Source organism: Pungitius pungitius, chromosome 12, assembly GCF_949316345.1.
Source record: "Pungitius pungitius chromosome 12, fPunPun2.1, whole genome shotgun sequence".
Classification (NCBI taxonomy): domain Eukaryota; kingdom Metazoa; phylum Chordata; class Actinopteri; order Perciformes; family Gasterosteidae; genus Pungitius; species Pungitius pungitius.
Genome location: NC_084911.1, coordinates 4,052,120 through 4,077,531, shown reverse-complemented (window position 1 = coordinate 4,077,531; position 25,412 = coordinate 4,052,120). Strand labels below are relative to the sequence as shown.

Sequence of the window (25,412 nt, the reverse complement as noted above, 5' to 3'; positions counted from 1 at the left end):
GGTGACATCTAAGCTAGTTGGGTCATACTTGTGTTCAAGCTGTTTCACTTAATATTTGTTTATTATTATTTTCTCAGCTCTGGAACGTTCCCCTTCAGAATAAATGCATCGAAGGATAATAGTGTAACCTGACCACACTGATCTGCATAATGTATTTTAAGGTGTGCCGGTGTCTTTTAATGTGTATTGTGATGTGTGTGGTGATTTTCCAGAGTCCATATACTGGTATACTTACCTACACTGAATGTCACATGCATTGAGAATTCCCAAATACTTCTTTGGGGAACCAATGCAGCGACGCAGCCGCTCCATGTTAAACAGCTCATTCTCTTGTGTTTACCTTACTTCATGATTTGAATAGTACAGCAGTCACACCTCGACAGTTTTGACAAAACTACGACGCATCAGGTTTGAGTAGTTGGATATAATTCAACCATTTGTTAAGCAAGTTTGTAGAAAATGTCACTTCTGGGAAATAACCATCTGAATACATTGGTCGCTCAAATCCTAAAAGTCTAACAAAAAGAAAATCACAAATATGGTTAAATCTGTCCATCCAATTCAGTAAATGCACACCCAGATAAAGTACAGAACATTATCTACCGTGCGATAGCACGAGGGAAGCAGGCAGGCACTTCCACACAAACTGAGAGGTGTGTACAAGTACATGGAAGAATACAGCTGATGTCCAAACAAACAATAAAAGCTTTAACACGAGCAGAAGCTCAAGTTACTAATGCCACGCCAGCTGTGCAGATAGCTCAACACTAACACCTCGAGTCTCAGTTTAGCATTTTGAAGGAGTTATTTCCTTGTTCCATGATTGGCAAACTAGTCATACACATTGTGGGGGCGCAATACAGTAGGTAGGTACATGGTGATCGATGTTGGTCATTCTTTCTTGGTTTCTTCCGGCTCCTGTTTCACCTCCTCATAGATAGCATCTTCCTCTTTCTCATCCCCGTCGTCCGTCTTGGAGTTGGGGACCCAGAGGCCCGATTCTATGCACTTCTTCATGTGAACCTTCGCCTCCTACATCAAACAACCACGATTATTAACTGGCTCGACATGAACATACGGAAACATACTTCCCAGCAGGCTTTGACAAGGGAACTTACCGTTGGGTCCATTTTGCTAATAACCTCCTGTAACATTTGGATGTCTTTATCGTCAAAGCATTTCTGCATCTCCTGTAATTAAGAACAGATGTCTGTGAGGCACTTTAAACCAACCACACCACACAACACGAAGGCAGAGTGCGAACTCGAGAACTCACAGCCGGCAGAGACTCGTACACCTCTACGGGGTCGAGCCCCCCGGGCCCCAGGCGCTTTTGTCGCTCCTCTTCCTCGTACTCCTTCATGGCCTTCTCGATGCGGATCTTCGCCCGTCCGCGAACGCGCTCCTTGAACGACTCCAGCTCGTCGTTGAAAGCATCCTGGTACTGCTGGTCTGCGGTCTGCGAGGGGACATTCAAGAGTGAATATTTTGATTGGCAGCAGAAATGAAGAGGAATGGTTAATGGGATTGTTTTGCCCCAGTGGATGCATTCTAACGCACAAATAATCTACCACCAAATCGCAACACTAAGTCATAGTCATAAATCGTTTCGAATGAAACTGACTCACTGGTGAGGGTGTTTTCCCTCGGCGACCACCAGCAGCCTTTGTTCTACTTCGTGTGGTTATTTTCATGTCAGCAGGAAACACTGCCTAATGCTCACTCTGGAAACTAAACCGTTTAGGCCCTTAAAAAAGGAAGTCCCCAAACTACGGTGGCTCATGTCTCCTTTTCATGACACTCAACTCAAAAAGTTGTAGTGCAACATTGAATAAAAATAGTTTGTCAAAGTTCACAAGCCAGAACTTTAGTTCCTGGTTGAGGTTCCTCGGTTTCCTTCGTAGAAGCGAAAATAACCATCTCATTTGATTCTGTAGCGTCCAAACAAATTGAACTCACCTTAATCTTGGCAAAGAATTGTCGAAAGCAGCCGCGTGGGTCCACCTTGAGGCTTTTTGCCAGCTCCAGAATGAACTGCATGACAATGGTCTGATGAGCCACTTGCTCCATCAACGAGTGTTTCTACAGAAAGAAAAAAAAACAAAGAAAGTGAACAGAGTACAACTTTGTTAGATCCCACCAAACGGAGGAGTACACATTCTTTTCCGCCGTCGTTACCTCCTCCACCTCCAGGTCGATGCACATGATGACCAGGTAGTTGGCGGTCTCTTCACATACTAGATCAGAGTTGTCAGAGAGGTACTTCTGGCTGTCGTCCCAGCGTCGCATCATGCCTGTAGTGAAGACAGCAGTGGAGGACCGTCTCTACTTTCCCATCATACAGATACCCAGCAACACACACCGATGTCACTGATCCTTACCAAAATGTTTGATTTGCTTCTCATATTTCTCCACAAAGGTTTTGTGCTTATGCTCCTTTTCTTCTTCAGTCTCTTCAGCCGAGTCAGGTTTGACGTTGACGACGCTCTGTGGAGGATAAAGAGACGACAAGTGGTAGAGAATCATGGTTACAAACTGGAAGTTAAGAGGTTTAAAGATCACCTGGAGCTCAGAGGAAGAGTCAGAGACTTAGTACCAGTTAAAGGGTTGGACACACCTGGTATTTTTACTGGTTAAAGAAAAAAACAGCAGAAGCAATGAACATTTCAATGACAGAAACTCCTCTGGAATTTAAATATAAATAATTTTTTAATGGCAGCACATCAGACTACTGCTAATGGGTCTCTTGTTTTTGTAGCGTAGTACATGGGAGTTAACTCTAGAGTGGAAGTCGCCCACAGCGACCCTGATTATCTTTAGTGAATCGGCTGATACTAAAAATAATAAATAATGACAGTGTTATTCTTAAAACAGTGACCTGCCCATTACTGTCTTATTACAATATTCTAAATCTTATTGCTTTGTTAAACTAAGGGTTGGTAAATAACGTACGGGCTCTGCGTCTTATTTTTTTCAACTTTCCAGCCCTCCTTTTATTGAGCTCACCTTGCTGAAGCCCTCCTTGCTGAGCGTGTCGACGTTCCACGGCATCTTCTTCTCTTCCCGGCTGAGTTCCGCCGACTTCTTCTCCCATTCCCGCTCCTCTTTTTTCAGCTTCTTCTCCTCGGCCTGGGCTTTGCTCAGCTCTGCTTTGGCGTCATCAGTGGATGAAATCGACAGCTCTTGTATTTTCTTCTGGGCCTCGGCCAGCTTACGCCGACATTCGCTGAGGACCTTGTTCATCTCTTCACCTTTTTTCTCAAAGTCTTCCATCCGCTCGACACGTGCCTGAGGTACAAATATCACATCAGTCACAACAACAGGTGCAGGGGATTTATGCGGCCCTCAGGGTTTCAAGTGAGAGGAGGCGGAGGATGTCCAGCTTAATGAAAGATGATGCTGGACTACTCCTTTTTGAATTAGACAAAGCTAAACATTTCTAACTTATTTCATTTAAACGTACGTTTTATTAGAGGATACGCCATATACAGAGAGGCACCAGCTGCTTTCTTGGGGGACAAAATATGGAAATTAGAAAAGTAGATAGACAAATAAAAAAGGTCAGCATGTGGGAAGGATAGAGAAGGTGCTTATAAGAACACAACCATCAAAGCCATTAGAAGCACAAGCAGCTTTTAAGGATGAAAACACATGCATTTTAATACTTAGCATCTCCAGCTATTAATTTTATGGAAATATCTATGTTTCTCAATAAGCTGGAGGCTTAATGATGTCATCCAAGTCCCATCCTTAAGTTTAAAAAGACTGGGCAGAACTAAATCCATCGTCAACGTTTCCCTTTAATGCTTATATCAACAACTTCGTTAACGTTATGTTAACGTCAAAAGAACATTCCATGCATTTCCGAGATATCAGCTGAAATATATCAGTCTCTATTCCAGTTGTTCCCACTCCAGTAAAATACATCCTTCACTGGCATCCAGCAGCAGAGCAAGCACAGGGAACAATGCTACACAGAGTACAAATGCATTCTAACGTGTACCTGGTGTCTCCATCTGAAGAGGCTAGGTGTGTCGATGTTGGGGTGCGTGTCATCTTCATCGTCCGACACCTCGATGTGGTCCCACACGCTGTAGTCTATTCTAGACATGACGCCAGTAAGTACCGAGCAGCGTTAGCTTCGGAGATGACTCGGCTAGCGTGAAGTTACTCGGCCGAACGAAGATAACCCGAACCTCCTATCCAAAAACGCAGATTAAGCAAAAACTCAGCACCTTTCATACAATGCTATTAGTATTCAATGCAGCGGCGGGCTGTGTTAAGTCAACATAAACTTAGAAAGAGAAACCTGGGGCGGGCTAGCGAGAAACGGCTAGAGATTTCCAGAAAGAATTGCTCCTTCAGATTTCCGTTTGACGTCAGTACGTCATTGCGTCACAAAGGACGCACGAGGCCGGAAGACGTGAAAGAGGCTGAGTTAATGTTGTGTGTGTGTATAACGTGTAGCCTAATTCATGCAGTTATGTTACATTCTAATAGGCAGCTATACGTCAAAGAAATAGTCAACTCTCTCCTTATGTTTATTGATTTTCTTTTTGGAAATGCGGCGGTCGAAAATTATTCATGGATAGCGAATTTACAAATGAATAATTTAACGGTCCAGGCGCTAGTGAAGCAATCAATAACTTATTCCTAGACGAATACATAAGGTGCCCAGACCTACTAATATGCATTTTATGCAATCACATGTGAAAATGTCTACACTGTTCAGAGTCAATAAAACATTTATACAATGTTCCCTTTCTCTGTTCTCCATCAAATGCTGGGTGCAAAAGGGAGCTTTCCAATGCTTTTGCTCTCCGTGGGTTTGGAGTCCTTGAACCCGGAGCAGCAGATAGAGTTTCCGGCCTGAGTGTCGCAGCACCGCCGCATCTCCTTGATGACGTCCTCACACATGCTCTCCTGGTATCTGTTAGCTGCAGGACGAGGACCGCACAGGGGGGCGGGGTCAGCGTAACGACAAAGGGTGGAATTTGCTCCCGCAACATATCGGCTTTCAAGTGATGGAACTGTTTACTCTACCTTGTAAACACTGTTGAATTGCACATGCTTGCTTTTGACACGGATCTTTCTGTGGCATACCTTAAAGGGAACAGAGAGGGACAACAATCACAAGTTTGTCAATAAACACCTGGCTCTGTGTCACTACGGAGTCACTCCCACCTGTATCGACCAGGATAAGCGGGGAGGTCGCTGCTGCAGTTAGCCTGTGAGCTAACACTACTTCCTGTGTTTTCGTCACGTGACTCTCGTCAATTGAGTCATTCCGTAAAGAGTGCCACAGCGACACCTAGTGGCGCAGTGGGACTGCAACACAAACGGAACAATTAATAAATGGCAGAAATGACTAAAGAGTAACTTTGAATAAGACTTGGATTGTCGTTGGGTATCAGAACCCCCTGATTCAAACGTACGGCACACTTTAAAATGCAAACAAAGCGCATTTATTTTTATGATACTTGTTTAGCCCTCCATCCCAGCAACGACATTCAACTAGTACAGTTTAATCTAATTTTTTTAGACTTAAAGTAAATAAGTGCAAAGGATACTTTTTCAGTTTACTTTTATTAATAAAGATAAGAAAATGAAGAAACAATTCTTATTTACAGTATTGACCTGCTGATCTTTAACAATAGAAGATAATATAGTCATCATTGCTAATTCAAGTGTAGCTAAATGAATGTTAAAAGATCTAAGATAAGATAATCCTTTATTAGGCCCGCAACGGGACATTTACAGGAACAGGATGTCACAAGGGAAGCATAAAAAGAGAACAACACCACCAATCTATCAGAATGTTGAAATACTGACAAAGTAAACTACAGTTACCAGACATAGTATGTTCAAATATATATATAGATTTATATTGTTTAAATTGGATTTTATTCTCTCTGATAGCAAGAACCTCATAAATTTCTGTTGAGTCGTGAATGCTTTTTCATTTCCGTCTCCAAAGTGGAAGCAGTAAAATCCACTTAGTTCGAATCTCCTCTTATGTCCAATGTGGTCATCTGATCCAATCTCAAGATGTCTAGTTTCAAACCCCTGGTTTCAAACACAAAGCAGAAGATTAGGATATATTGTAAGGAAACAACATGTGCACTTCAGAATCCTCTTTTTTTACCTTTGGTCTTGGCTTTGACAATGAACTGCTTGCTCTTCTTCTCCAGTGTGTTGGAGGCGGTGCAGGTGTAGGTCCCGGGGAGCAGTGAGGAGGAGCTGAGCGCCGCTTCCTCCTCCATCCTCTCCCAGAGGGGATTGGAGGATTGCCAGCTGTACACAGGTGTGGGGTTTCCACTGGCGGTGCAGTTCAAGGTCAGCTCAGCACCAGCTACAAGGTCCACAACCTCGGGTTCGGGACTGAGGAACGTCGGGGGAACTACGGCAAACACCACAGGTGTTAGATGCACCCGAATGAATATCCTGAACATATGAGAACTCTTTTTATTTTGTTGGATTAGCTTGATGACTTACAGTAGACCGAGGCATTGAGAGGCTCTGAGGTCACGGACGGAGGTGGTTGGGGTCCCTCCGGTCCGAGCTCCAGCTCCGCCACGCACCTGTACTGGGCTCCGTTCTCGTCTTTGGTCGGCGTGACCATGAGGACGGAGGACACTTGGACGGGCGAGGAAGACGTGAGATCGGCGAAGGAGTGGTTGTAAACCTCAGCCTGGCCCTTGTACCACCTCAGGGTGAGGTACTGGACCGGAGCAATGTTCTGAACCTCACAGAGCAGCTGGTACTCTTTGCCCGCCACCATGGGCCCGTTGTGGTCCACAGGCCGGATGGAGACGCTATCTGGGGTCTCTGAGTGAATAATACACACAGTTCACATCAAGTCAGTTTAATGCGAGTCTTCCATTCGATTTAAAACTAGGAGGTGAACAGGTGCTGATACGGACAGCTGGCCTGATACTGACTCAGGTAGCTGGATCTCTTAAATTCAATTTTGGGGTTTTATAATGTACACACAGTCCCACAGTCAGGAACAGTCCGTGTTTTGAGGGACATGGACTGTACAATTGTCTGATGTCCCTCTGGACTCCGTTGTTTTGTCTATCAGACGTAGCTTACCAGTTTGCATGATTTGTTTTTTTTTTACTTGCAGTGTCAGACCCGCGCAGTACCACAGAGTGCACGTGACCCGTTTTAATCGGACTCTGTGTACGGTGCTCGGAGCTCGGGTTTCCACACCGGAACCCTGCCCTATCCCCCCCTGACTGCAAGACATTGGTGAAGTTTCCCTCTCGACTCCAGTTGAGCCTGAGGGGCGCTTTCTGTTATTACTATTTGCCTCGCTTTGTCTTTTGTTGGTCTTTTGTTTTTCTTGTTAACTCCCCATGTTGTATGGGAAAGAAAAGCATTGGCTAAAAATCGAACGGCTGTGAGCATTTGGGTCCACCAACTATACCCCACCAACAGAACGGACTGACCAATAATGGACGCAGCAGCATCCCCTTCTGAGGACCGCCTGCAGAGGGCGATTTCCAGCCATGGCGTTCTTCTCAGGCAACACCAGCAGGTGCTGCGAGAGCTACGGGACTCCCAGCATTCCCTATGGGCCAAGATAGCAGAGATTGGAAGGATGAAGACCTGACGCTTTACCGTTAACCTCCCCCAGAGCCGGTTCCTGAGGACTTATCCAGCATCGGTGAATCTTTTGTCCCCTCACAAGTGCCTTTTGATGGAGCGCCCCACCTCAGCACCTCCCCTTTTGGAGCCAAAGGAGCCGATGCAGCTGTGCGGGACCCATCTCTCTCCAGGGGTGTTTTCGCTCCGGAAGCTGTCTTTACTGTGGGCAGTTGGGACACCGCATGGCCATCTGTCCTGTTCGACCAAAAGGGAGATTGCCAGTAAGAGCAGAGGTTGCTGGCAAGCGATTCAGGGAAAATGCCTCATTCCAAGCCTCAATCCTTGTTTCCTGTCACCCTGTATCTTTCTGGGCCTGTGCACCTGTCCGCACTCATTTCATTGACTCAAGGGCTGAACAGAACTTTTTGGACACAACTTTTATTAAGAGTAAAGGCATCCCCGTGGAAGTATTAGAACGGGCTCAGCTGGTTAGCGCACTGGACGGTAGTTCACTGGCAGAAAAAACACACCTGACTCAACCCATCTCCCTACTGAGAATCACAGTCAGAAGACCCAGTTCAACGTTTTCCCTTCCCCTCAAACACCGCTGGTGTTGGGCCTTCCCTGGCTCATGGATCATAATCCACAGATTGATTGGGCGAGCCAGCTATTTAATCTCTCTCCAGAGTGCGAATCCATGGAGAAATATATATCACGGGCATATCATACAGCCCTCATCTTCACCTTCACTGAATGGCCAGTACCCGCCTCACGAAAGAAGCTACAGCAGTTTCTGGGATATACTGATTTCTATCAGCGATTCATCTGGGACTACAGCCGAATAGCAGCACCACTGACACAACTCACCTCCTCCAAGATACCTTTTTCATGGACCCCAGCGGAAGATGGCTTTTTCAAGAACGCTTCGTCTCGCCCCCAACCCTGGTTCATCCAGACAAGACCAACCAGTTTGTCGTCGAGGTTTACGCCTCAGACATCGGCGTCGGAGCCATACTATTCTTCCGACTCTAAACTCCATCATTGTGCTTTCTTCTCCCGCAGACTTTCCCTGGCGGAGAGGAACTCTGACCTGGGCAACCGCTGGCAGTCCAAGTTAGCCCTGGAGGAGTGGAGGCCCTGGTTGAGGGGAGTGATGCCCCCCTTTGTTTTATGGACCGACCACCGGAATTTGGAATATATCCATACGGCCCGACGTCTCAACTCACGCCGTGCCCGCTGGTCCATTTTAATTTCACGATCACTTATTGGCCGGGAGACAAGAACACCAAGCCGGACGCCCTCTGCCCCAGAGGAGAGTGACTCAACTCCTGACACCATCCTTCCCGCCTTGTGCGTTCTTGGGGCTTTTAGCTGGAAGATCGAGAGGGTGGTACGCAAGGCCCAGAACACCCAACCTGACCACAACGGGGGGGGTTGTTCCTGGTGGGCCCATGAGCCCCGCCTCTCTGGTCATCCCGGCATCTCACGGACTGTACACTGGCTTCGCCGCAACTTTTGTTGGTCATCCCTTGAGGAGGACACCCTGTGCTGGCACTATGCGTGCCCGCAAGAAGTTGTCCCACCGACCCCGGATGTGATTGCGGCGACCACTCTCTGTGCCCCAACGTTCGTGGTCACGGACGGGTTTCCGCAGTTCTCGTCCCAGCTTTGGAAGGAGTTCGGTCACACCCTCGCCGCCATGGCCGGCCTCTCTTCGGGATTCCAACCCCCAAACTAACGGTCAGACAAAGAGGCTGAACCAGAAGCTTGAGGCCATCCTCAGGTGTGTGATCGGTACCAATCCCTCCTCGTGGAGCCGTCACCTCCCGTGGGTCGAGTACGCCGACAATTCCCACACGTCAACGGGTACTGGACAGTCCCCATTTGAGGCCTCAGCCTCCCCTGTTCCCCAGCCAGGAGGTTGAGGTTGCTGTACCATCCGTCCTTAGCAATGCCCGTCGCTGTAGGCGGGTCTTTGCTTGCTTTGCAGATGGTGGCAGATCGACGACGTGCACCCGCCCCTGCCTACCGCATTGGCCAGTCTGTTTGGATTCGTCCAGGGACATCCCCCTATGCACCGAGTCAAGGAAGCTCTCCCCCAGATATATCGATCCCTTCCGCATCATCTCCATCATCAACCCAGTCTCTGTCAAAATGCAGTTGCCTCGCTCCATGAGGATTCAGCCAGTATTCCATGTCTCCCTCCTTAAGCCAGTTGTCTCCAGCCCCATGAACCCCCCCCCCCCCGTCTTGTCGAGGGGGGGACCCATCTACACGGTCAAGCGCCTCCTGGATGTGCGCCATTGGGGGGAGGGGGGTATCAGTACCTGGTGGACTGGGAGGGTTTCTGGGTGCTTCGTTCCCGATCTTGGATCCGGGACTCATTAGGGTTTACCGCCGTCGGAACCCGGATGGTCTAAACCAGTGGTGTCAAACTCATTTCAGGGGGTACTGTTGATGTGTTTACTGACCTACTTCCCAGAGACAAATCACCGCCCTGTGGTTTCAGAGCGAAGTTTACTTTTTATAGTCGGGTTGAACTATCCCTTTATATTTAGACCAATAATGTAACCTTGAACTGTTATTTCGGAACATTTTAGACCAATTTACAGGTGCACGATGCAACCAGAAAAAGCGTATTATTATTATTCAACAACGAGTTAACTCACTGTAGAGGACCAGGTTGAGCTTCTCCTCACACTGCCTGGGAGCCGTGAAAAACACCCCGTAACAGATGGGCTCCTCGATCCAGTCGATGAGGCTGTCCACCTTCCACTGGACCGACAGGTCGCGCTGAGTGGAAACGGCGCTGATGGCCGACTCCCAGCCGAGGACCCGAACCGGCCGAGCAGCCTCGCAGCTGACCGACACCGGCTCCCCGAAGGCCACCACGACCCGGGGGGGCTTGAGGATGAGGGAGCAACCTTCCCCCGACACTGAAACACACGGCAGCAGTCATCGTCAGCATCGTCATCGCCTTGCTTTTACTTTTTTTTTCGTAGAAATAAAAGCATAGCTGTTATGTAACCACGTCACAACACACACACACACACAAATCGTATACGGAAATTGGAAAAGACATTCACCTTTATATAACAATCAATTACAGCCAAATATATTGATTGCAACATGTGTGGTCCTAGAACTCCTAATTATATTTGCAGAGGCTACTGAAGCAATGCACACCAACATCCTTTATGCCTCAATGACCTGCAAAGGTCGTTTAGAGGGAAAATAAACTAATAAATGATTAAAGCCCTGACTCATTATTGATGGTCTGATGGTTGTTCTCATTTTCCTTTATTATCACCAACTAAAGGTCTGTTTGCAAGCTACACCACTTTTTTCACACGCTGCTCTCCTAAGAAATAAAATAAACATAGGTCTTACCTGAGCAAAACATGCAAAGCGTCAAGATCCATTTGAGAAAGTCCTTTCCCATTTTATTTTCTGCACTGAGCCGTCAATGGAGAGAGAGAGAGAGAGAGAGAGAGAGAGAGAGAAAATTCCAACTCCAACAAGCTTGGCAACTCTGCAGGGAACTATGGTGGAACAAAAGGGCCCCCTTCATCTCTCAGCTGACTTGGGGGGAGGGGGAGGAGGGGGCAGGGGTAAAAGGGAGAGAGGGAAATGTAACAGGTGGCAGGGCTCTGAAAAACACAGCTGATCCTTTGCTCTGATCTTGTCGGCCTTTTAGCAGGAAGTCCGGATGTAAGACAAATTCATTTTCATTATCCGAGCGCTTCTCCCGAAACGCCTACAATGATTTGGATGTCTCACGATGTGTGTGCATGTGCGGGGGGGATCTGCTGTAACCCGCCGCGCTGTCGTCCAATCTTGCCCTGCTGTTTTTTCGGTTCTGCTCGGTCGCTCCTGAACTCTTGGGGAAGCAGGGAGCGGTGTTGGTGCAGCATGTAGCTTGTAGGCCTCCCACTGTGACCAGAATGCGTAGCCGCTCTGACTGCAACTGCAGAGCAAGGGAGCAAGTAATCAAATCCCCACTTTTCTATACAGGGGGGGGGGGGGGGGGGCATGGAGAGAACAGCTGGGGAATCTCAATGTACAGATTCATGTTGCATTCAGCAAAACATATGTTTAGCTCTATCAAAACTTTTTTTTTTTTAACTCCACTGCAAATGGTGCAACAGCCGTTGGCCAGGTTGTTATGGCAACACGGTCTGAAGCAACAGCTTTAGTGACTGAATATAAAGAACATGAGTTCAGGCGGAATAAAAGAGGTTTGCACTGTCAAAGGAAGGCAGTATGACAAATGCTCTCCTTTATATTCACTTTGTGCAACACTAATTAGTATGGCAGCCTGAGTGAGGCAGAGAGAGAGACATTGAGAGGCAGAGACGGAGAGGGAGAGATTGACAAAAGGTGGCAGTGAAAGACGATTAGTATTCTTCAGGATGACCAGACAGAGAAGTCGAGTTAATTTAACGGGAAGTTGCAGAAAAAACAAAAACTCATTTTGTATTCCTTTTCAAAATATTTTCTATCATTAAGGCATGAAACTTTGTAATTGACATCAGGATCTTTTTTGTCTCATTTTGTTGATAGGAGGAAAATAGTTTAACTTGAGGTACCAAACGATTCGCTGTTTTTTAGAAATAAAAATGCTATGAAGATATGCATTGTGAAATAATTATATACATTACAAGACAATATGGTTAAAAAAAAAAGAACTAATAGATCTCCATGAATGATGGCTGGTTTATTATGAAGACCATTACCAAAAGCCATAAAAGGTAGCTTTCGGTACATTTAAGAGATATATGCAAATAAAAATAAGCAGTAAAATGACGTATTTTGCGTGTCATCTTTCTACAAGTCTGAAAGAACGCATGCGTCATTCTGCTTACACAATAACACTTTTCTACAAATGGAAATCATGCACTTGTTTATTGGCACATCAGACAAATAGGCAAACATTCAGGGCCATGTTTAATGTGACCAAACTGGTATGACATCACACAATTAAAAAAAAAAAATTAAAACATGATTTTGGTTAAAACAAATGACATTTTAATACATTAACAAATAATAACATTGTACTCCGTCGTAGTTTCAAGTAGTTACTGCAGCTGTAATTACAAAAAAGTCACGGAAGGTACATTGTCGAAAAACTAAATCAAAACGTTCCTGAGTAAATTCAAAAAAGTGTCACCTTAATACTTGATCCTTTGTGGCTTTGCACATCTAAAAAATGATAAGTAGCAAGGTTATATTTCTACTAGGAAGGTACCGCAGTCTATTAGTAATCATAGTGACAGTTCACAACAAGACCGGACAATCGCACTGCGTCTGACTTATTAAAGCTTTACAATGTGCATCATTCTTTCTGTTAAATTCTGCACAGTTTATATCAACTCCTTAAAAAAAACCATTGGTTTGAATAACATCCCCATCCCATCCATATCACACGAGTTGTGCTGCGCCTTGTAAGCAGATTAAAGTCGCCAGGCCTGAGCATGCAAAGCCATGTCATTTATATGTTTTAAAAGCACCAAAAAAAGTCAAGCCATTTATGAATTGAATTTTTTTTTTAAAGTCCCTCCTCATATAGGGGCCGACGAGGCGGGCCTTCCTAGGAGATAGCCGCCTTTGCTGAGAGAAAAATTGCCTTTTGGTGTCAACGACAAAAGGCCGCCGATGGAGATCACCACCGCCAGGAAGACAAAAACTCCAAGCAAGGCCGCCATGGTTGTGTGATTCCCTGTGGGAGACGAGGCAGAGGTTTTTGGTTACATTCTCTCTCTGTCTCAGCACGCCGGTCCAGACCCCGGGGCCGGGGGGCTTTTCTGTTTGTGATAAACCACACACGCCAGAACGAAGATAAAAGCTAAGAACACCGCCATTAAAATCCCAGCAGTGGTCCCAGGGGCGCTACCTGATGGGAAACGGTAGAATTAAGGTAGCACAGAATTATCAACGTGACACCAGGAAACGAGAGAGAGAGACGGTGGACGACGCTCATGGCGATCTCTTACTCGGCGCCTGGGTGACGGTGAAGTATTTGGATGCGGAGCCCCGGGTGTTGGACGCCGTGCACCCATAGGTGCCTGGAAGCGGGAAGGGCGGAGCCAAAAGGGATCGATTCCCCTCCGGACCGGTCAGCCGCACGCCGCCGGGGGCCCGCCAGCCGTACTCCGGCGTCGGGTTTCCCGTGGCCGAACAGTTCAGGATGAATTTACCGCCGGCCTGGAGCTCCAGCGTCTCGTTTCCGGGCTGCGCGAAGGTCGGTGGGTCTGAGGAGAAAACGAGGAGATAGGAAATACAAAGATGAAAGAACGATTCCAAATGCGAATCGGCGAACACGTCCGATATCAAGACTCAAGAGGCCATCGGAGACCTACACAGCACGACGACAGCGCGGGACTCCGACTTGACCGCCGGCGGACTCGGAACCGCGGTCCAGAAGTCCAGCTGCGCTTCACACCTGATCCGACTCTGCTCATCCGCCCTGCGGGCCGTCAGATTGAAGACCGACGTGGCGTTGACTGGGGACGGACCGGACCCGTCGAAGCTCTGCGCGTGCACCATCTTCCCTCCCATGTACCAGTGCACGGAGAGGTTTCGTACCGGGGCCACGTTCACAACGTCACACATCAGGCTGTACGTTTCCCCCTCCACCAGGGGGCCTGCTAGACTCGCCTGAGAGATGGACACCCTGTCCGGTGTTTCTGCACGCAAAGAGGGGGGGGGGGGGGGGAAGGATCGGCATCGCAGGGATTGACGGATCAAAATCTACTCGGCCTTGGATGGATTTACTTACTGTAAACTGTGACTGTAAGGTCTGTTAAACACTGTGGGACATTGGGGCGATTAATGTAGCAGATCACCGTCATGTCCCAGTCTCTCACAGAGGTTATTTCCATGGCAACGGAGGAGACACCATCCGACTTTTCGCTGCCGTATACCGATTCCAAGCCCATCGACTCTATCGGGTCTGCGGTTGAGCTGCAGTTGACCCGGAAGGGGTCTCCAAATCTCACCAGGGGGCTGGGGGGGCTCAACTGTAAAGGACAGGAAGAGCTCGCGGGCTGACCTGCAGGTACACAAAGTGAATTACACAGATTCATCATCGGCTCATTGGGATTCTGACCCAGCAGCAGCCCATGGGACACTCTGGAGTATTTCATTATAGAATATATTAGAATTATAGGCTAAATGCTTGTGGTGGTGTTAAACACTAACAACAATTGAGACCACAATATCACGTCTTTCAACGTCGTAACAAAGAAATATATTTTCTCGTTGAGTGCTTCGTCTCACTTGCACAACAATTGTGATGACAACGTTGCGTGATCTACGAAAACATGAGTACATTTTGATCCTCACAAGTGATAAAAAATAAAAAAAAACGATGCTCGTCAGTTTAAAGACCAGGAGTCCAACAAAAGGGCGTCGGCGGCCCGGAGGACTGATTACACATGTGAACGTTATCAACAAAAAGCACAGCCAACAGGACAGAAAAGTACCCACCTGCGCACAGGAGAACGCCGCTGAATACGAAGAGCCACCTCATGGTTCGGACGGTGTGCCAACGAGGAGACACCTTCGCTGCTTCAGGGGTGGGGGGGGGGGGGGCAATGAAAGATGGGTCCGAGTGAGTCCCGCGTCCCGCTCCGCTTCCCTCGCGGAACTTTCTCTTTCACTGAAGGACTGCGGAGCGTTCACGTGCTCCTGTGTTTTAAGGTATTGCTTTTCTTTCGGCGGTAATGAAGGTAGAATGCGCTCTGCTTCCTATTCACGCTGGTCACGATGGGGGTTTCAAAGACTCATTTCGTTGACGGGACATTCCCGGGTCCGACGCCGACAAAGTAGCATCCAACAACTCTACTTTCCACTCCTTTCATCGCAATTAGAAAGACGGTATACTGTAGTAGCCGTATTTCCTACGACACATAAAGGCAGCATACACAAGTTTCGGTTCACATATTTATCTCGTTTTAAGTTACAGAAGCCGGGGAATAAGACCGTCAAAATGAGTAGGACGGGTTATACACTTCTCTAAAAAATCAAGGGAACTCTTAAGCAACACATCCTAGATCTAAATGAAGGAAATAGTCTTATTAAACGCTTTGTTCTTGACATAGTTGAATGTGCTGACAACAAAACCGCACAAAGATGATCAAAGAAAATTACATTTATTAACCCATGGAGGTCTGGATTTGGCGTCACACTCAAATTGAAGTGGAAGAACACACTACAGGCAGATCCAACTTTGATGTAATGTCCTTAAAACATGTCAAAATGAGCCACAGTAGTGTGTGTGGCCTCCACGTGCCACCTCCCTACAGCGCCTGGGCATGCTCCTGATGAGGTCTCCTGAGGGATCTCCTCCCAGACCTGGACTAAAGCATCCGCCAACTCCTGGACAGTCTGTGGTGCAACGTGGCGTTGGTGGATGGAGCGAGACGTGATGTCCCAGATGAGCTCAGTTGGATTCAGGTCTGGGGAACGGGGGGGCCAGTCCATAGCATCAATGCCTTCGTCTTGCAGGACCTGCTGACACACTCCAGCCACACAAGGTCTAGCATTGTCTTGCATTAGGAGGAACCCAGGGCCAACCGCACCGGCATATGGTCTCGCAAGGGGACTGAGGATGGTCCGCTGGTGCTCCCTGTCCGCTGGCGATTATCAAAACCTTTGGCAAAATTACGCGTTTCCGGCGTTATGAGCAAATACAGAATCCCTTTGTGTTCATTTTTAAAGCCTCACATTGAGACAAAACGTTACATCCCTTTATTTAAGACACTGCGCTACTTGCAGGTCGCTGTTTGTGCCAGATTCTCAATAAAGAATGGTCATGAAGATACTCATTTAACCTTACATGGACTTTGCATGGCACTAAATCCCCAACTGAAATCGGTTTGTGCCGTTCTGGAAAAGGATCCGACCACCGGAACACCTCTTCGTACAGAAGAATACAGCTGTGGGACAAAACCATTTTTTCCCCAGAAGGCCGCAGTCGGCCTACAAACCCGGAAGAGAAGTGCAAAGAATAGCCAAGGGCTCAATGAAGAGTATGAACGAGCAACAGATTAAAACGGCCCACCTTGGGTCACAGTGCAGTTAAAAAGTCAGGGTCACCGTCTTTGACGTGCATGATGAAATCACGCTTGATGGCTAAAAATAATCACGTACAGAGATTTAAGGTTGAATGAAAATTGAGGGAGCATATTACAGTGAATGCACAAATAAACAATCAGGATGATGGGTTTGCGTAGGCCAACAGGAAGTTAACATGTCGTGTTCCGCCTCCAACCAGAAACCCCTTAACTTTGAGATGAGAGAGCCGGAGGAGTCGAAATGCTGGCTCATGATCAGACTCAATCCAGCAGCTCAATTGTCTTTGTGCTCATTAAATGTCATCATCGACGGCCAAGTTTAAATCCTTCTCTTCTTTCTGTCCAATGAAAACAGGTCAAATCCAGTGGTGAATATAAAAAGCTACATCTCAAGCCAAGGTCGTTCATTCTCAGAACCAGATTATTCCATTTAGGGTAAAACACTCTTTTGTGTGGGACGGTAGATGCGAGGATGTCGGCGTGGTGGCAGAGAGATGCAGCTCATTCAGAGTGGTCCTCCTAAGACAGTTTGGTCATAGGAAACTGCATGTCCCAGCCGTTGTGGGCTACGTTGCTACTGGGGGTGTCGAGCTTGGGGTTTTTAAGGCTGTAACGGCGCATCTTGGTGTTCTTGTAGTAGATCGAGTAGATGAAGAGGAAGATGATGGAGATGGCGACTACTGTGACAGCCACGAATCCAGCTATGAGGGGAAGGTAGTCCTCTGCCAAGAAATCAACACAGGCGACATGTTATTGTTTATGCACGTCAAAATGAACTGATATGAGAACTGCTACTGATGTTCTACTGCGCTTTTCTATATGGATGCGGAGAGACAAATCAAACTTAGTATCTATCCTTATTATTTCAATCCTTTGACTTACAGACGCGTGATCTGTGTTGGTACACAAACAGGACTAGAATTCACATGTTGTGTGTTGTAATATATTCCGATTCCTCAAGACTTCCTGTTTTGTTTTTTTAATTCTTCACACAATGTGGAGGCATGTTTTGCACAGAGCTATACTTTGCAGATGCAAAATAACATAAAAGGCACAGGCAGAGGATTTATTTACCGGTAACAAAGCAATAAATTTGTTTTCACAGAGAAGACGTGGAAGTTGTCTTCTAAAAAGCACTTTGGATTGAGTGTTGTTACCTTTTAAAATCACTTGGACCACATAGTAGGTGGAATCCACCTCATTGGTGGCGGTGCAGTTGTAGGTGCCGGCCTCGGACACGGTGAGCGTGTCTTCAGACTTGTTGCGAACTTTGTCCGAGCTGTAAATCCACTGGATCTTTGGAGGCGGGTTACCATCGGCTTCACACACCAGCTCCTCGGGATAACCTCTGAACACAGGGATCGCCTTTGGAAGCTTCGTGGTGTTAATGACGGGCTTATCTGTCGAGCGATAAAGCGGCGTAAATACTACACATCTTACAATGCTGTGTCACGATAAATACAGGGCAGCTAATGGAGGTGTGATCTCACAGAAGACGGTGATGTTGAGAGGAGCGGACATGGTGCTCGGAGCGGGCTGCGGCCCCTCGGGACCGAGAGCCAACCGAGCCTCACATCTGAACTCTGCGCCGCTGTCGGTTCTGTTCAGAGTGAAGCTGATGGAGGACGACACGTTGAGGGGATGTGCCACAGCGCTCGGGTCGCAGCTTGAGTTGTTGTCGGGCTGGCAGTCAGTCACTCGCAGGGGGCCTGTGTGTGTTTGTGTGTTTGTGTGTGTGTGTGTGTGTGGGGAGGAAAAATAAAGTGGCAAATCAGACTAGTTGAAAGGAAACGTTTGTAATTTGCCGTCTGTAGATTTCATAGACATTAACCAAAAGTTGGTGTTCAGGAAATGCCTGATTTGCATATTTCAACATAACATTTTAGAAACCTTGTGATACAATATATACTTATATTGTCTTAATGTGAGGAATCAACTAGGGAAATTACGCGGTGCCATCCGTTAGGCATCATTAGGGTAACGATTAATATCCTCCACAATCGTTCCTTCTATTGGAGGCCGGATAATGATTTCATGTCGGTTGATGCCGCGGCGCTTCGAGTAGCGGCAGACGTCCCCGAGCTCACAGAACGGTGCCTCACCTCTGCTGGATGGCTCGAAGGTTTTGTTTCCTCTGTACCAACGCACGGACACGCTTCCCGCGGGGGCCACGTTGGTGACGTCACACCACAGCTGGAAGTCTCTCCCCTCCATGGGCAAGTTGTCCTGAGCCCGGATGGAGACGCTGTCTGGTGTTTCTGGTGAGAGATGTGGGGGGGGGGGGGGGGGGGGAGAATGATCAGGATTGTTCCTAATTCTGAAAAGCAACACGATGAGGAAAAGGTCAGAAACACGTACTGTAGATGGTGAGGTTTAACGGTTTCGAGCAGCTTCCTATCACGCGAAACGTTGCGAAGCATTTAGGCTCTGGGTTCCAGTCCCCATTAGTGTCAGCAGACCAATTTCCGCTGTCAGTCTTGCCAGCCTGCTTATCCTCCCAGTGTAGTTCTTCGAGATGCATGGTGTCTTCGGTTGTGCAACTCGCTCGGTGCGTATGTGAATATCTGCCTTGGTGTTGCACCACCATCCTCTCTGGAATGATCTTGATGGGGCATTTCATACTGGCACCTGTAGAAAAGGGTTGGGGTACGAGAAATGTTATTCTCCAGTCTCAAGTCTATCTAAACACAACAGTTTCCTCATCCAGTGGGCGCTGGAAACATGTCAAACAAACGCTGCGTCGCAGGAAGCACCACCGGGGAAAGCCTCCGGAAGGATACCCCCCCTCCCTTTGGAAAGGCTGCCCTTGCTGCCCAACATTCCTTACGAGGAATGTCCATATCAATATTTCATTTGAATGCGTCACATTCCACTAAGCCCTTTCACGTCGTAAGAGAAACTCTTAACCTTGAAATATATGTTACTATTTTAACAGAAAAACCTTAAAACACTGTGAGGCGGCTTAACGCTTACTAATAACCACTCAAATAGGGCGTTTCACCAGCGTTCACACTTGGGTTACCTTTTGAATAACGCACACGTTTAGCTCGTGCAACACATTCAAACTTCCTTTTAACCATATTAAACTCCACCGCGCTGCATAATTAGACCGTTGTTCCTTACGGGCCTATAAACTCCGTCTCAACTCACTCGCTCCGGTCCCGTTACACAGCGCCAGCAGCCGCGCAGCCAGGAGGGCTGACAGCAGACGGAGACCGCTCAAATCCTGCATTAAGAGGAACGAAAAGTCCGTCCCAACAACCGCCGGCGACCTTTTCTCGTGTCCCCACCGAGCGCCTGTGAGACTCCGAGGCTGCTCCCGCTCGCTCCCTTCCTGCCTCCCTTCTCCCTTCCTCCCTTCTCCCTTCCTCGGCAACACGGGGCGGGCACCGGCGGCCACTTGTTGACTTTTTCTTCCGTTGGGAGAAAGTTAAGCTAAGCTAAGCTAAGCTACGACGCCGCACAGCTCCCAGCTAGTCACCTATACATCACCCCCCCCTTCCCCTCCCCCCCAAGAGACACCCACCGGGCCTATAAATATCGCTATCGTTGTGCCAGTTGGGTTCAAGTTGGACGAAGGACCGAGAGCAGTTTTTTCCCACGTGATTTCAGGAGCGAATTTAACAAAAGTTCAAACTCATGTCAGTTGCCATGGCAACATGTAACCGGAAACGCGACAGTCTTAACTTGTCTTGGCACGAATTATCCCTGACACTCACAGCAACCAAGGTTATTCTGCTCCTCAGCCTTGAACGGCAAAGACAAAAAGCTCCCTTTTTGGACTGTTGTTCCTGTTTTTATTATTTTGTTATTACCTGTTAAACTTAAAAGTATTAACAGACAGACAGGGTGGCCTATTGGGTGCAATGTACCCCTGATATTATTGCAGGAGCTATAACGTAATACTTTTCCTTATAAAAGCAGTAAAAGTGAGTATTAGAATTGAACTGCAGCCCGCAAGCTCTTTCAATGATCACTACTGATTACATTGACCCACCTTTCACTGTGACTTTGGCTGTTTTAGAGACACTTCCTCCCTCATTCGAGGCCTGACACACGTAGGAGCCTGTGTTGTAGACGGTGGCATTACGGATGTGCAGACGGGACACTCCATCTTCGATTTCCACCATCATATTGGGGGTCGGGTAGTAATCCCAGGAATACCGCGGTGGCGGGTTGCCCGCCGAGGAGCAGTTCAGCCACACGTCAGAACCAACGTTGACCTCCGAGTCCTCAAGCTCAGCTATCTGCGATGGCGCGTCTGGAGGCGAAGGTTACAGCACCATCAGAGGAAAAAGCAGATGACTAGTGCAAAATAGTAGAGGTCAAAGGTCAAAAGTACCCCCAACATCTCTCCCTCCCGTAACTCCAGTTCTTCCAATAACAGGCATTTCCCCTCTGGTCCGACCAAACAGAGGCAAACACATCAGCAATTCATGCACCAATTCATGCAAAAACTGCTTTTTTAGTAGATGAAATGTGTGTAAATTAAGTGTTTTGTCGTCTTATGCCGAGAATGAATGAATAATAAATTATGTACTAGAAAAAGCAACACACCAAAGTCTTTAAATTGTTGAAACGGAAACTGTTGTGTGCGTTACATCACACGATTATCAACATAGTTCCGAATAGATTTGTTTTTCATTTTAATCGTATTCATCCAATTCAATTTCATCTTTCATCTTATTAAGTGTATTTAGAATAATAATCATTCAAGCATTGCAGCTCCTGTAAAAAAAACCTGTAAATTCAAATCCCGACAAAACTTAATTAACAAGTAATTCCTTTGGCTACATTGCAGAGAGGTGAGTACACACACAATATACTTACAATGAACTGTAATATTCAACTGTGACAATGCTTTAAGTTGGGGTCCATCTGGCCTCAGGTCCAGATGTGCCTCACATCTGACCGTCAACCCGTTGTCTTCTCTGGTCGCTGTGAAGTTCAGTAAAGATGACTGATTCACCGGGTTCTTCTTCTCTGTTTCATTTTCAAAAGTGTCTTGGCGGATCAATGCATCTCCTTTGTACCACATGACAGTGAGGTTTGTAACAGGCGCTATATTGAGGACGTCACAGGTCAATTGACGTGTCTCCCCTTCGACCATCACACCGCTGCTGGGGCGGATGTTGATGGTTTCTGGGAATGCTGTTTGGGGAGAAAGAGAGAGGAGGCTGTCAGACACGGGCGAATCATCCGGATCCTCTGAAGAACAAAATAAGCCGGACTTACTGTAAACTACGACCGTTGGTTCCAATTTGCACTGTTCATTCGGTCTGCCCGGTGGGTTGTAGAAGCACAAGGCGCTAATGTCCCATTCTGTGACGCTCGCCACAGTCCAGACCAGATGGCTGGCACGTTGTAATCCTGGTCCTTTGCTGGCCTCCCAGCCCATATCTCCGGTCTCGCCCTGCAATGTGCTGCAGTTGACGGAGATCGGGTCTCCATGTCTCACCACGACACTGGGGGGGTTCAACTCAATGGGACAGGAGGCGCGCACACCTGCAGCATGGACGACAAGCCGCCGTTCTTTATTTGCACAGGCGCCTCAAGGGGAATGTTTCTGCAGGGTCACGGTCAACTTGGTCCCTGTCCCTTCTCCTGACTGTGACTGCGGTGACCGTCACACACAGTCTGTGTCTCAGTGGGTTGATGCACGTCGCGCAGACTGTGAGTGACTCTGACAGAGGAGTTAATGACTCTGCGTCTGTTTCCTGGAACCGCTGTTGTGAACAAGTGGTTTCCAATGAAGACAAAGGGTTTGTCACCCACCAAATCAGAAGCTGACCTCAAAGCGTTTCATTCCTCACTTTCATTTTCTAATAGAAAGTTCAAATGTTTACTCCCAAGTAGACAGGACTCAGTGCATCTGGTACTGCACTTACACTTTTATATTGAGAGACGGCGCCACGGTGATTTCCCTAAACTCTCTACTAACTATTTTCTATTCATTTTCAACATCATTTCATTTTCATTTTCAAAATAACAAACAGAAGCATACCAGGTTAATACATTTGAACGACTAATGTATCATTTTGATTTTTATTTGCTGACATATCGTCACAAGAATCACCCAAAATGTTGACAATTTGAAAGATCTGTAAATCATTTCAACATTCAACACTTTGAAGAACACTGTGATTGGAGACACCTGGTGTTGCAAAAGGTAATTGACTAAAGATCCTGCTTTACAGGGACTGAGGGGGGGGGGGGGGGACCGGCTGGAGACCTTGTGGACCGCCCTGGACCGTGGTGGGCTACCGAACCGTGGTCCATCAAGACTGAGAAGTCCAGGCTGAACTCCTCTCCGGACTCCTCCAGCACACACACACACACACACACACACACACACACACTCAGCAGCCCACACGCCCTCCCACCCGCAACACCACACACACACCGGCCTCAACGCTGACATTTTCGGGACGCCCACCCCCAGACTTTCCTTAAAAGACGGTCCCTGTGATCCCAGTGTGAAGATCCTGTGTTTCTTTTGTATTGCTGTACGATATAGTGTTCTTTAACGTATAAAACAACAGCAAATAACGGGTTACTGGTGCCCAACGTACTCTTCCGAGTAGAGACACCCCCTACGCTACAGGGCAAATGAATTAAGAGTCTGATTTAATCACAGAAACTGTTGTCCCCCCCCCCCTTATTGACTCAAAAGGTTTCAACGTTCACTTGAAATGTAGAGAAATGATACAATGTCTCAGATTAAAACACACCGTGTTCTTATTGCAGAAACGTGGTTTGAGTCCAAAGTTTGTACCCTGTGGCCCCACTGCCTCTCCACAGCGTGTCCACACATGGTCAGCGTACACCTCTCTAAGTTCCTGTAGAGCATCGCACAGACCTACCTGTCGCACAGAGCAGGAACCCCACAAAGAGTCCAACAAAGGATGTCCTTTCACTCATTGGATTTGAACAAAGTCGCCTCTGTGCTTTCGTTGCAGCTCCGCTCGGCTTCTTCCACTGGAGCTGCAGGCTCTCGGGTCCAAAGTGAGCCGAGCGAGTGGAGAGAGGAATAGAGACAACATTCTCTGAGGGGGTATACGGCTCGCCCCCCCCCCCCCCCCCCCCCCCACACACACACACACACCGCCTATCTCCCTCTCTCTCTCTCCCTCCTCCTCCCTCTCTCTCTCTGTCTCTCCATAGAGTCGCAGGTTTGAGTCCGTGTGGGATGTTTTTAGTTATTCATGAGTCAGCCGTTGTTACGTAACTCAGTCGATCTGCTGCTGGGATGTTTTATTTTACTCTGTTAGAACGCCTTCAGCCTTCAAATGAAACAAATGCACAAATTTGGGGGCTTTTGGACCTCGCCAAAACCCTCAGTCACAATAAAGATAATTTCCTTACAGAAAACATACTTAATAAAGGATCCTATATTTAAGGTGAATGAAAGATTGAACTACATTGGGCAAATAAATCTTGTTTAGTCACTTTACACTCAGTAATAATCAAAGAGGAAACAAATTTTCATCTCAAAGTATCTTTTATGCATTTAAACTTCATCACCATTAAAAATTCTTTATTTTTTTTGAGCAGGGTAGAGGATGAGTTTTTTTTTATATGTCATCATCAGATGGTGTCTCACGCTTCTGGTCTCAATCAACTGTTTTGTGATTCATCGAGCCCACGCTTCTTCTCCAGGAGACCAGAGGTTCACACACACACACACGCACACACGCACACACACACACATACACACACACACACGCACACACACACGTTTCACACGCACACACACACACGCACACACGTTTCACACAGAATGATTGGGGCATTCATATTTCAAAATAAAAAAAATCCCTATTAGTCAAGTCTGAAAGTATTTACGTTCAAGTAAGATCCATTAAATCTAAACAGCAAATTTCAGAGAGTTAAATTGACTCTGAGATCCCATCTTGTGTTCATATCGTCCCAATCTTTCCAGTGTTTAATCAACACTCCACAAAATGTTAACAATTTTAAAAGCAATCTGCTCAGTGTTAAATACACTGTACGTAGAGTTAAACCCAACAACAACAAGTGTGACACTGGGGAACATTTACATTTCAAACCAAAGAGTCAGTTTAACTCTGGAAAATGACTCCAGCTCTTTTGTACAACTGACTCTGTAACAGTTGAATCAACTTTTTGCAGTGTGATTTAAACCTCGCGCCTCAACACTTGCCAAAGTGCCTCTAATCTGAAACTGATCTGTGGCGTTTCCACTCGATCAACATGCGGTCACATCCTGTTGTTTCATTTTGCAGAACCCTGGGATTTTCCAACATATCAGTTCAATGCTGAAAACGTTTCCCCTTCTGTGCCGACGCACGCAGGAACGCTAATGATGAGTCATCTGATGGTGCCGAGTCTCCATAAGTGTCTAAAGGGAGGCAGATCTCTCACATCCTCCACAGAGACCCTGCGCTTGTAGCTGAAAACAGTGAAAGCGAGAGCGCCGAGAATAAACCGCTGAACCCAGTCGGGGCTCTTTAACCGGGGCCCAGGGGTCAAAGGTCGTTTACAGCAGTTCATTAAGTGGCCGCAGAAAGGGATGATGATAGAAGAAGATACTCAACGGCGGGAGGCCACGAAAGACAAACAGGCGCCTTCAGTTAAGGAAACAAGCGTTTGGCATTCCTGTCGTGCTGCTGAATGACTCCCTCTTCACAACGCATGCACTCGGAATTAGGATTTTGATAAATTGTCCCATGATGCATGTCCAAATCAGCCTCACTCCTTTGA

General features: G+C 47.1%; 3 protein-coding genes across 4 annotated transcripts; all 3 read right to left on the bottom strand.

The window, feature by feature from the left end:
• Positions 1–404: 404 nt before the first annotated feature.
• LOC119220056 (hsp90 co-chaperone Cdc37) lies at positions 405–4,414 on the bottom strand. Of its 2 annotated transcripts, XM_037475680.2 has the most exons (9): positions 4,310–4,414; positions 4,004–4,199; positions 3,007–3,288; positions 2,382–2,487; positions 2,179–2,294; positions 1,960–2,082; positions 1,277–1,459; positions 1,119–1,190; positions 405–1,032 (listed from the first exon to the last, which is right to left on the bottom strand). In XM_037475680.2, exons 2-9 carry the CDS (start codon positions 4,109–4,111, stop codon positions 892–894), a joined length of 1,131 nt encoding a protein of 376 aa, XP_037331577.1. In that variant the 5' UTR covers positions 4,112–4,199; positions 4,310–4,414; the 3' UTR covers positions 405–891. The 2 variants fall into 2 exon arrangements, with proteins under 2 accessions (XP_037331577.1, XP_037331576.1); XM_037475679.2 differs by having other exon boundaries at positions 4,004–4,381.
• Positions 4,415–4,520: 106 nt separating this feature from the next.
• On the bottom strand, positions 4,521–5,466 carry cmc4 (C-x(9)-C motif containing 4 homolog (S. cerevisiae)). The gene is made up of 3 exons (XM_037475681.2): positions 5,185–5,466; positions 5,044–5,103; positions 4,521–4,937 (listed from the first exon to the last, which is right to left on the bottom strand). Exons 2-3 carry the CDS (start codon positions 5,099–5,101, stop codon positions 4,777–4,779), a joined length of 219 nt encoding a protein of 72 aa, XP_037331578.2. The 5' UTR covers positions 5,102–5,103; positions 5,185–5,466; the 3' UTR covers positions 4,521–4,776.
• A 101-nt stretch (positions 5,467–5,567) lies between these two features.
• On the bottom strand, positions 5,568–23,693 carry LOC119220533 (hemicentin-1). The gene is made up of 19 exons (XM_062566198.1): positions 23,534–23,693; positions 21,906–22,175; positions 21,501–21,821; positions 20,668–20,931; positions 19,029–19,298; positions 18,773–18,928; positions 18,161–18,379; positions 17,828–18,070; positions 17,193–17,392; positions 15,082–15,247; positions 14,372–14,644; positions 13,953–14,279; positions 13,587–13,844; positions 13,167–13,312; positions 11,374–11,560; positions 10,263–10,529; positions 6,496–6,828; positions 6,146–6,400; positions 5,568–6,066 (listed from the first exon to the last, which is right to left on the bottom strand). The coding sequence occupies exons 1-19, from the start codon at positions 23,589–23,591 to the stop codon at positions 6,059–6,061; spliced, it is 4,221 nt and encodes a 1,406-aa protein (XP_062422182.1). The 5' UTR covers positions 23,592–23,693; the 3' UTR covers positions 5,568–6,058.
• Positions 23,694–25,412: the final 1,719 nt, after the last annotated feature.

What these genes read in the sequence shown, in the direction of transcription:
- LOC119220056 (XM_037475680.2), bottom strand. Translation starts at nt 4,111, where the DNA reads ATGTCTAGAATAGACTACAGCGTGTGGGACCACATCGAGGTGTCGGAC. An exon ending in GCAAGGAGGGCTTCAGCAAG is followed by an intron (nt 2,488 to 3,006) that starts GTGAGCTCAATA and finishes TATCCTCCACAG; the next exon opens with AGCGTCGTCAACGTCAAACC. An exon ending in AATTCTTTGCCAAGATTAAG is followed by an intron (nt 1,460 to 1,959) that starts GTGAGTTCAATT and finishes GTCCCCTCGCAG; the next exon opens with ACCGCAGACCAGCAGTACCA.
- cmc4 (XM_037475681.2), bottom strand. Translation starts at nt 5,101, where the DNA reads ATGCCACAGAAAGATCCGTGTCAAAAGCAAGCATGTGCAATTCAACAG. An exon ending in AATTCAACAGTGTTTACAAG is followed by an intron (nt 4,938 to 5,043) that starts GTAGAGTAAACA and finishes CTCGTCCTGCAG; the next exon opens with CTAACAGATACCAGGAGAGC.
- LOC119220533 (XM_062566198.1), bottom strand. Translation starts at nt 23,591, where the DNA reads ATGAGTGAAAGGACATCCTTTGTTGGACTCTTTGTGGGGTTCCTGCTC. An exon ending in GTTGAATATTACAGTTCATT is followed by an intron (nt 20,932 to 21,500) that starts GTAAGTATATTG and finishes CTTCGCCTCCAG; the next exon opens with ACGCGCCATCGCAGATAGCT. An exon ending in TAGGAAGGCCCGCCTCGTCG is followed by an intron (nt 11,561 to 13,166) that starts GCCCCTATATGA and finishes CTTGCTCTGCAG; the next exon opens with TTGCAGTCAGAGCGGCTACG.